We start from the raw sequence: 10,016 nt of genomic DNA, 5'->3' as shown, positions 1-10,016 counted from the left end.
CGGCCCGGCTCCACTCACCCCGCTCCCTACGATTTTATCCGGCGTTATTGCAGATCCAGCCACTTCTAATGCAAATATTGCCATTTCCCTGCTGAATTAGCCTTGTTACTTAGCCCAGAAGCTGGCAGCATTAAGCCAGCTTGCATTTTAATTTGGCCCTGAAGTTACTTATTTCATTATTGATCAAACATAATGCTGAATCACTGTTCATCTTGTTACCTGGGCCATTTCCGTGATAGCAGAAATACAGCGATAGCACTGCCTGGGGTTACTCATTCCCATCCCAAAGTGACTTTACCATAAAATCAATGCTTGTTTGTTACTGATATAAGGCAGCATCCGTGGGATGAAGAGCAAATAAAGCAGTTATGCCATCGCGATCTAAAAGTTTGGGCGGAATATGTACGTGAACAAAGACTTTGATATTTAAATGTATTTTATCGGCATCAAAATCATCCTACCCAGGCCGATGGGACAGAAAATCTCAGGCTGCAAGATGACGGGCTTTGATACCGTAGGTGTTGCCATTCGTAAACGATACCTGGGACCTAATGGGGGAATCGTTTCTAGACCAGAGTTTTACATTCATTACACAGCAGATGTGGGCTGTAATCTCTTCCGGGCAGGGACTGTTTTGGAAAAATAGTAATTAATACTGTAGTAATTAATGATTGTGTCACAAGATCAGACTCCGCGCAGTGTTCTCTTCAGCGCAGCTGCAGCTCCTTTTCTCTGCTCGTGTTTTCCCCTCCAGCTAATAAGCCCAGTTAAAAATTGCACGAGGCTGTCCACATCCCCAGCTCTCCCTAGGCGGCGGCCAGGGACTGCGGGAACATCCCACCCGGGGGAATGTCCTGCTTTGCTTCCACGCAGATACCAGAAGCGTGTCTCAGGTTGCATTCCCCGACACGTCCAGGCCCCCCCCGGCAGATGCACCGTCCTCTTCCCGGGGGGAAAGCCCCTTCCTGAGGTCTGGGGACGAGGGATGGGGGGACCGCTAGGAAGCCGGAGAGGCCCCGTCCCGTGGGGGCGGCCCCGGGGTCGGGTCAGTGCCCAAGGGGTGTGAGCTCCCTCGGGGAGCGGCTGCACCGACTGCGTACCTGGGAACCGAGCAGCAGGAGGTGAAACATGGGGGTTTACCCCCACTGGTAAAGCTGGAGGAACCCGGGATATCCCCGGCTCCGGCTTACAAAAGCTGTAATCCTCCCGCTGGAGCCGGTGCGGGAGTTGAGCACATCCCGCAGCCGCGGAGGAAGGCGGGGGCTCGGCAGGGGGAAGGGGGGGGCTGCCCGGCGAGGAAAGATGTGATGGGAAATGGCGAGGAGAAGTTTCCCAGAGTTGTGCGGACTTTGAGTCCACTTCCCGCTGCCGCGGAGCCAGGTCGAGGGCCACGCTGACACCCGCAAGGCACAAAAGCCACTCGCTCCGAGGGGCGGTGGAAAGTTTAACCGGGTGCATAAAAGATATTGGCATAAAATTAGTGAATCGCGCTAACAGATTGTAAATCACCTAAACGGTTAAACCACAGATATGAATCACAAATTCCTATAAAGATTGATGTTTCCTAAGATTCACAGAAATTATGCGGGTTTTGGACAAAAGCCTTCTCCCAACCTCTCATTCCTGAGTGCTGCTTTTTTTTTCCTGAAATCTTTCCAGGTTTCGGTGGGGTTTCTAATGAACGATTTACCAAAGTAAAGGTTTTATTAACACTTCTAAAAACTATAAAGTTTAAAGGGAGGGAGAAAGTGAGCAGATAGGAAATTAGATAACACAATATACTGACCTATTGGCAACGGTCCGAACGCAAATCAGCAAAGCACCACAATGATGGGGAAAAAACCAAGGATTCAGACTAATGAAAAGGAAAAAACAACACCAAGAGGCCAGCATTGCCCAGGTGGGGAGGAAGCTGCTCTTCAGAGCTGCCCCCAGAGCCTTGAGCATCTGCTGATGGCCTTTGCTTACCCCCTTGTGGTACACAGTGCGGTCTGGTCTGCTTAAAAGTGGAAGAAGGAGGGAGGAAAACACTGTTGCGAGCAGAAAAGGGACATTATTTCTCGAGGAAATAGGCTGGCAGGAGGTGTACGGGATTTCAGGTCTCTCAGGCACTATTTTTCCCTTCTCGCCTCTGTGCAGAACTGGAGATAATAATTGAGGCTGCAGGTAGTGGAGTCTGTTCTTATTCAATTTCCCTAAATGGCCTGGAGAGCATTTAAAAGCCCGGAGAGTTTCTGGCCAGCATTTTCTTATTAACTAATTTCACTTCGATCCTATTAAAGTGTATGCTTTGTAACCTTCAAATGAACTTCTCCCTTCTAAACCAAAGCCATTGTCTTTTTAATGACAAGATTAAAACTTTTAAAAACATCGCTCCCTCCTCTCCTAACATCACAGGACGCGTGGCTCAGGAACAGCCCGGAGCACCCGCTGCAGCCCCCCACCCCCAGCACCCAGGAAGGCTCCGCAGTGGTCCCAGTGGAAGGGGCGGCGGATCCATGGGCAGAGGGCGCTAGAAAATGGGATTGGGCATGATTTGCTTTATTTCGCTTTGGGAAAAATCTCTGCAATAATGGTTTTTAAATGGATACACATATTTACCATTTCAAACGGGTTTTGCTGTTTCCTGGTTGAACCTAGGACACGCTCACCACAAATGGTAATAATAAAAGACGAAGTTTTTTTCTCACCTTAGATCATTAGATTTACAGACAATGTACTAAATCATTTTAGCTCCCCAAATCTTGAAGGAAAGGCGTGCACGCCCTCCCGTCCCCTTCTCCTCCCCCTTCTGAAGAAACCTGCAACGGGAACGGAGATAAAACAGTCGCTGAGGCTCGAGAATGTCGCCCTTCAATAGTTTACTACTACCAATAATAATTAAAAAAAAAAAAGTTGACGTCGGCTGCAGAGCGCGGACTGTCAGTGGCCTCGTCTCAAAGCCTTAACATGAAGGATTATTAATTGCGTTTTCTTTCCAAATCATGTCACTGCAATTAACAGATTCTGATCAAGAGACTCCTTTCAGATTGATTCTATATGTGATAAGGAATGTGCAGCTTGTTATCTATCTGTCGCCTTGGAATTATGGAAAAGCTTCAAACGTGTAATTTGAAGAGTATTTTACCCAGCGCTTTGATGGTTCCCTCTATTTTTTAAAACTCTTTTTTAAGTGCGGCCCTTCTCCTCCTAACCCCACGTGTTTTTACCCCCTTCCCGGTCCCCGGTGTGCTGCCCCACGCTGCAGCTCTCACCCGGGCCCCGGCACTCCGGGCCCCACAGGACCCTGCCGCACCGGCAGCCCCGTCGGCCTCTGCCCCGCCGTTCCCAGCAGCACCCTCCGACTCCCCAGCCGGGCCCTGCGGCACAGAGTCACTCCGGGCCAGGGCCTTCTCCCAGAGCCTGTTCTCCATCCCCTCCGTCGTCCGTGAACCTGGCGGTCACCTGGGCGCGGCGTGAGCGGTGCATGTCGAGGCTGGGGTTCCGGGGTACCGGGCGGGCAGTGCCCGGCTCGGCCCCTCCTCCCGGCGGGGCTGGCCCTGCAGCTCCGGAGCCGGCTGCAGACTCGGGGAAGCCCTGCTGCAGCCGGAGGGAGGTTTGGTTTTAGCTAGGCACCGTGTGAGCCAGCCGGGAGAGGAGGGAGAAGAGGCCGGGGGGAGGGAGGGCGGGCGACGGGGGTGTGTGTGCGTGTTTGGGGTAATAAATCAGTAGCTGCTCTCCCGGCTTTGACAGGTCCTGGCCAGAAGACACGTGTCTGTCCAGCTGAGGAGCTCGCCGCCGCCGCGGTTTCCCGGGGGGGGCGGCCGCCGGGCTCCGCGCGGTTCCCCCGGCCGATGAGCCGGCTCCAGGCTCCCCGCCCCACATCCCTTCGGCTCCGGCCCGGCAAAGCGTCTCCCGCCCGGCTTCGCTCTGGCCCCTGTTCGCTCCTCGTGCGCGGGGAAGGGGCTTTGCCCCCGCTCCCGTCGTCGCTCGCCCGGCCCCGGCTCCTCGTCCGCAGCCGGCGCAGCCGCCCTCCCGCACGCCGCTGCCGAGCGGCGCTTCTTGCTGTGGGCATGGCTCCAACCCCTGCCCTGGCCCGGGAAGCTCTCTCCTCTCTCCTCTCCCTCTCCTCTCCCTCTCCTCTCTCTCCGCCGTTTGCCGTCTTCTCCACTTTTTCCTTTTTTTTCCTTTTTATAAACCCCCCCAGCCAAGAACTGCAGCCCTGCCCTATTGGGTCCCGCTACGTTTCCTCTCCGTTTCTTGCCCATTAATAAACCATCCGTCACCCTCCTGAGCTAGACCCATTCGCACCCATAAATTTCTCCCCTCCCGTGTCTCCCTCCCGGCTGCCCTCCGGGATCCCGCTCCCTTGCCCGCCACCGCCGGGGAACGAACTCGTATTGATTGTGCTGCTGCTGAGAAACCACGAAACAACCCCGCCAGCTTTGGCACTCCATGCCAGGCGTGCAGCCACAGAAAGACGGGGCCGGTGATGTGGGACACGCGTGGTCTCCTGTGCCCACCTGTGGGGGGCTCAGCCCGGTTCTAACACCAGCGTGGCGAGTGCGACCGCGTCAAACGGCGACTGATTTGTCCCATTTTCTCTCCGGGACAGGTATTTGTCCAAGTTGCGGTCTCTCCGTGGGCCCCTCCGCTCCGCCGAGCGCTGCCCACAGAGACCTCTGAAGGAAAACAGGACGTGGGGTTCTCTCCCTGTTTTCCTTTTGAATTAAATACAAATAAACTTATAACCGAATTTAATAGTTATCCCTCTTGCATTAAACTATCAAAAGCAGCGACGTTGAATAGAAGAAAATAAATTCCTCCAACCCAGAGTTGTTTTTGCACTAGATTAGCAGATAGGAAATGCTATAAAGACGAATTTAATACGATTAGAGATGTTTCCTACAGATTTTCATATACTGATTCAGGGAATTTTAATTCTGGAGGTTGCTTTGCCATAATCCGCATTTATTACAAGCTGATACAGTTTTATTATAGCAAGCTATCAAGGTAGATTCCTTTAACTGCATAATCTGACATGAATTTATTTTTTAAAGAAATGTAGTTATAAAAATCCATACTGTGGGCACAGTGGTTATATTGTACCTAAATCACATTTTAAAGGCAATAAATCTAGAGAGTATTTAGGAAGAGAGTGGAATATGGTGAAATGGTTCTTCTCCAGTCTCAACTCCTCCAAAGGCCCTTCAAACTTTATTTTGTGTTTAATCAGGGGGTGTTTGAAGGAGCAGATAAGGGTGGCAGGCTCAGGGCCACTCTGCCCTGCCCGCAGTCGCAGACTGCGTGAACTCCCCACGGTCTGGGCAGCTGCGGAGCGGAGCAGGGAGCTCCGGCGCTTGCCAGGGACGCGCCGTGATTGAACTGGGCTTTAACTACTCTTAAAAGGCGAAATTGCAACTCACACGCTGGTTTCAGAAAAGGAGGGGGACGAAAAAGAAAAATAATAAAAAAACCACAAAACTGTAATTTAAAATTTGTTCGTAAAAAAAAAAAATCTTATTCAGTAATTGAAACGTATCTTGACTCCTTCCCAATAGTTCCTTAGAAGCCAGTGCCACTGCTCCCTTTGCAAGTGTTGCACGTACCAGGTACTTCCTTCTAAGCCTTGTAGCGATTCAGAACAGAGGGAATAAGCAAAATGATAATAAATTTCCTAATTAGAGATTTTGCACCAAGACAAAAAGGTGTTAATGAGTTTAATTCCAATGCCTGTCATTGTCCCTTTTTTCACACCACTTATTTACTAATGGCCCAGAGGGCTGCTCCCGTCTCTCCTTTGTTAAGATTTGCCTTCTTTTCTGCCTTTGATGTAAAATTGTGACCTACGACTCTTTGAGGTCCCTTATTAGGAGGAAAATTAACTTAGCTTTTCCACTATATCTGCCCACTGTTAGCCCAGACAAAATGTAGAGAGCTCCTTAAAAGATTCAGTACATTAGGAAACTTTTCAAGGTAGCTCTGGAAATGCAAGTTTTTTGGGAAAAATCTAAGAAACTTTTAAATCTGTATCAGGAGATGTAACTCTCGCCAGGGCCGGAGAGGGGGAAGGGAAGGAGGGAATATCTTAATAAAGAAAACAAAATGAACCCGGCCAAGGAAAGGCTGTAAATTTGAAAACTTGAAAAGGGGGGCTGGGGGTGGGCTTTATTTTAAATGTCACAACTTTTTCCTGTCCCTCCCGTGTGCTGCTCGCAACTGACACCCTGGCTTCCTATGCCCCGGTGGAGGGGGGACTATGAACGAAATTATATCTAAACCTATCTCTATATAATTAGAATACCATGAGGCAGGGTTAAACCTTTGTAAAATACACAACTGATTGGTGATCGCTAAAACGAGATTTGAAAGCAACTCAAATAAAAGATCGCGACGTCAGTAAACGGGGGAAGCAGCTAGTGACAAACCTGGGCATGAGAGAGAGAGGGAGGCAGAGGGAGAGAGAGACTTAAAAGAAATAGGAGGGGCTTGTGAGAGACTAGAAATGTCAATCAGAGCCCAGAGTCCCAATAATCTCAGGCAATGTGTTAGGACCTGACCTGGGTTCACTCAGATCAATAGGAAAAGTGAGAGAAGAAAGAAACGATCGGATCGTTTACCGCGGCAGCCGAGGACAGGAGGGAGCCCGCGGCCTCCAAGCACCCCCGGCTCCCCCCCTCCATGTTTGCCGGAGTTTGCGGGAGGCGCTGAAAGTGCGGGCAGCCGGCGAGGGCGAGCGACCCGGCTTCCCTCCTCTGCTGCCGGCCCTGCTACTTTCTCCCCTTTCTCTCCCTTCTTCCTCTCTTCTCTCCCCCCTCCTCCTCCTACCCCTCCCCCCCCGCTCCCGCTCCCCACTATGTCTTTCCCCCAGTTGGGCTACCAGTACATCAGGCCGATTTACCCGGCAGAGCGCCCGAGGAGCGGCGGCACCGAGCTGGCCCAGTCCGGGACCCTCTCCAACGTACTCTCCTCCATGTACGGCGCGCCCTACACCGCCGCCGCTGCCGCCCAGGGCTACGGAGCCTTCTTGCCTTACGCCGCCGAACTGCTCATCTTCCCCCAGCTGGTAAGAGGCCCTCCGCCCCCGGGCTCGCCGCTCTCTCCCTGGAACGCTCGGGCCAGGGCCGGCCTGGGCGCCGTTCGCGCTGGGGATCGGCCGGGGGGGCCGCCGGGGCAGACGCCTGGAGGGATGTCGGGGGAGACGGGGTGTTATCGCTGCCCTGCCCCGGGAGCGCGGCCGGAGAGGGACGGGGCCGGGGCGGCGGCCCCCCCACCCCGCCCGCAGGGTTTGACGGCTGTGGTGACTGGTCCCGCTGCCGGCGGGCCCCGCCGCGCATTCGCACCTGGCGGAGCCCCGGCTACTGCGGCCGCAGCGTGCCCGGGGTCGAGAAGCTCCGCGGCGCGGTGAGGCATCTCGGCCCGGCCAGTGCCGTGCGGGCTCTGCTCCCGGTAACGGCGGCGGGATAAAGGGGCCCCGGGCCGGGCCCAAAGCACCGTCTCAGCTGGGCCACCCCTTCCCTCCCGCTGCAGGGCGCCCAGTACGAGCTGAAGGAGAGCCCGGGGGTGCAGCACGCCGCCTTCCTTCAGCACCACCCCGCCTTCTACCCCTACGGGCAGTACCAGTTCGGGGACCCGTCGCGGCCCAAGAACACCCCCCAGGAGAGCACCAGCACCCTCAAGGCCTGGCTCAACGAGCACCGGAAAAACCCCTACCCCACCAAGGGCGAGAAGATAATGCTGGCCATCATCACCAAAATGACCCTCACCCAGGTCTCCACCTGGTTCGCCAACGCGCGGCGGCGGTGGCTCAAAAAGGAGAATAAAATGACCTGCCCCCCCCCAGCAGGACAGACGAGGAGGGCAACTCGTAGGGGAGCGACCACGAGGGGGAAGAGGACAAACGGGAGGACGAGGAGGAGACTGACCTGGAGAACATCGACACCGAGAATATCGAGAGCAACGAGGACGAGCTGGAGGACGCCGTCCTCCTGCGCTCCGACTCCAAAACGGACTCAGAAGGCTCCGAGGGCTTCGAGGACCTGCCCGGCTCCGAGGAGCGCTACGTCAAGGCCGCCGAGGGGGAACCGCACCACCTCCACCACCACGACCTCCACCACCATCACAACCACCACCACAAGTGCGAGCTCCCCGCCGCCGCCCTGGAGCCCCTCAAGCCGCCTCTCCAGCCGCCGCCGCACCACCTCTCGCCCCCCTCCTCTGCCTCCTCCTCCGCCGCCTCCTCCCCGACGGACGGCGCTTTGGCCGGTATCCTGCCGAAACCCAAGATCTGGTCGCTGGCCGAGACGGCCACCAGCCCAGACAACCTCCGCAAGTCTCCCGGCGGCGGCTCCCCGCCGGCAGCCGCCCCGCAGCCGCTGCTCCCCTCGCCACAGACTCGTCTCCTCCTGCCCCCTGGGCAAATTCCCCAACTGGATCAACCGCGCCTTTCCAGCCCATCACCACCACCCCCCGGCCTTACTGAACACCCCCCACCTCCTGGGGCTGGGGTCCTCTCCTGCCGCCTGCCCCGCTGCCGCCTTCCCGCAGCCCAGGCGCAGAGCGTGGAGCCCGCCGGAGCAGGTGACCGCTGAGGGATGCGGCGGGGACGGGACGGTTCCGGCCGGCAGCCGCCTCAGGGGGCTCGGCCGGCTGCGCGGAGCGGCGCGGGAGTCTCCGCGGGGCCTTGTGCGTGGGGCCAAGGCCGGGGGCGCCGGCTCCGATGGTTTCTCACGGTGGCCCCGGCCCGGCGCAGCCGGCGGGGCGCGGGTGGCTGCGGGGCCCCCGGGGGCAGCGGCGGCGGCGGGAGGGCCTCCGCCAGGTTAGTCTCACACCCTGACCATTACCTTCCTCTGACAGAAATAATTTTTGTTGCTGTTGTTGCTCAAATCGTCTTTGCAGAAGGACCGGGCCGCAAGGCTTAGCTCCGGGGTCGATTCGGTTTCCCTTTGACAGTCAGTCCTGCAGCAAAGCAGTCGCTTTGTCGTATTTGCAACTTGCCGAGAAGAGATCTTTAGAGGCTTCCCCCCCCCCCCGATCGATCTAGTGCCTTAGAAGTAGAGAAAAAATTAATAAAGACAGCTTTCCAGCCAGTGCAGAGGCGGTAAGAGATTGCTTCCTATGTCTCCTAAGGATATGTAGAGGGAGTTGTAAATGGTTAGCTTATTTTCTCCGCGTCTTTAGTTCCCTTCCCAGGGCGGTTTCTTGTCCTTCCTCTGCGTGCGTGGTGGGTTATTCCGATCCGGTCATTTTCTTTCCTTTGCCGTCCGCTCCTCGGGAGCTCGGGAGCGATGGCCGTGGGTCGGCTGAGCCGCGGCTTACGGCGCTCGGGGCTGGGGGGAACCCCCCGGGGCGGCCGGTGCCCGCCTCCCCCAGCACCGCGGCGGCCCGGGGCAGAGAAAAGCAGCGGCGGCGGGTCAGAACCGGCTAAAATAATAATAATAAAAGCTAAAATAAACCCCAGCGAGTAGAAGGCCTGACGGGGCTGAGCCTTGCTGCCCTGAGCTTGGCCTCGCAGCTGCTGAAATGAATTACTCCTCTGATGAGCGAAACGACGGGGATCGGGCCCATGGTATTTTCGTAGTTAAATTTGCTATAAGTCACTCTGAAAACTTTTTATTAATATATTTTTTTATATTTAGAAATCTATTTTAAAAACCATAACATCAACAAAAACAGTGCTACATACAGTTAAAAATATCGTGCCAGCCCAATCTGACTAGAAATTCTATTAAATATATTTTTTTTCTGTGTCATTTTTTCCAGGCCCCAGAGCCAACTTGATGCCACTATGGTTCTATCGGCGTTGTCATCATCATAGTTAATTTTTTGTAATTGTTGTTGTAATGATTGTAAAAATAAAGAAATAAAAAATCTCTGTATAGTTACAACTTGTAAGCATGTCCGTATATTAAAACTAAAAAGGAAAAAAACCCAAAACAAAACCCGCATACCCGCTTCTGTACTTGGATTAGCTGAGTTTGTGATGTTTTTTGGAAGTCCAGTGAGAATTAGGTTTTTCGATCTTTTTTTATTTTTGG

At 54.6% G+C, this 10,016-nt stretch overlaps 1 protein-coding gene across 1 annotated transcript; it reads left to right on the top strand.

Moving 5' to 3' along the window:
* Positions 1–6,835: 6,835 nt before the first annotated feature.
* Positions 6,836–9,796, top strand: LOC115619138 (iroquois-class homeodomain protein irx-3-like). Its single transcript, XM_030511190.1, is given in 6 exon segments — positions 6,836–7,045; positions 7,510–7,807; positions 7,810–8,356; positions 8,358–8,549; positions 8,996–9,079; positions 9,742–9,796. Coding segments are annotated over 6 exon segments (1,386 nt in total).
* Positions 9,797–10,016: the final 220 nt, after the last annotated feature.

The sequence above is a fragment of the Strigops habroptila genome, chromosome W (assembly GCF_004027225.2).
Source record: "Strigops habroptila isolate Jane chromosome W, bStrHab1.2.pri, whole genome shotgun sequence".
NCBI lineage: Eukaryota > Metazoa > Chordata > Aves > Psittaciformes > Psittacidae > Strigops > Strigops habroptila.
This window is presented reverse-complemented; position numbering and strand designations above follow the sequence as displayed.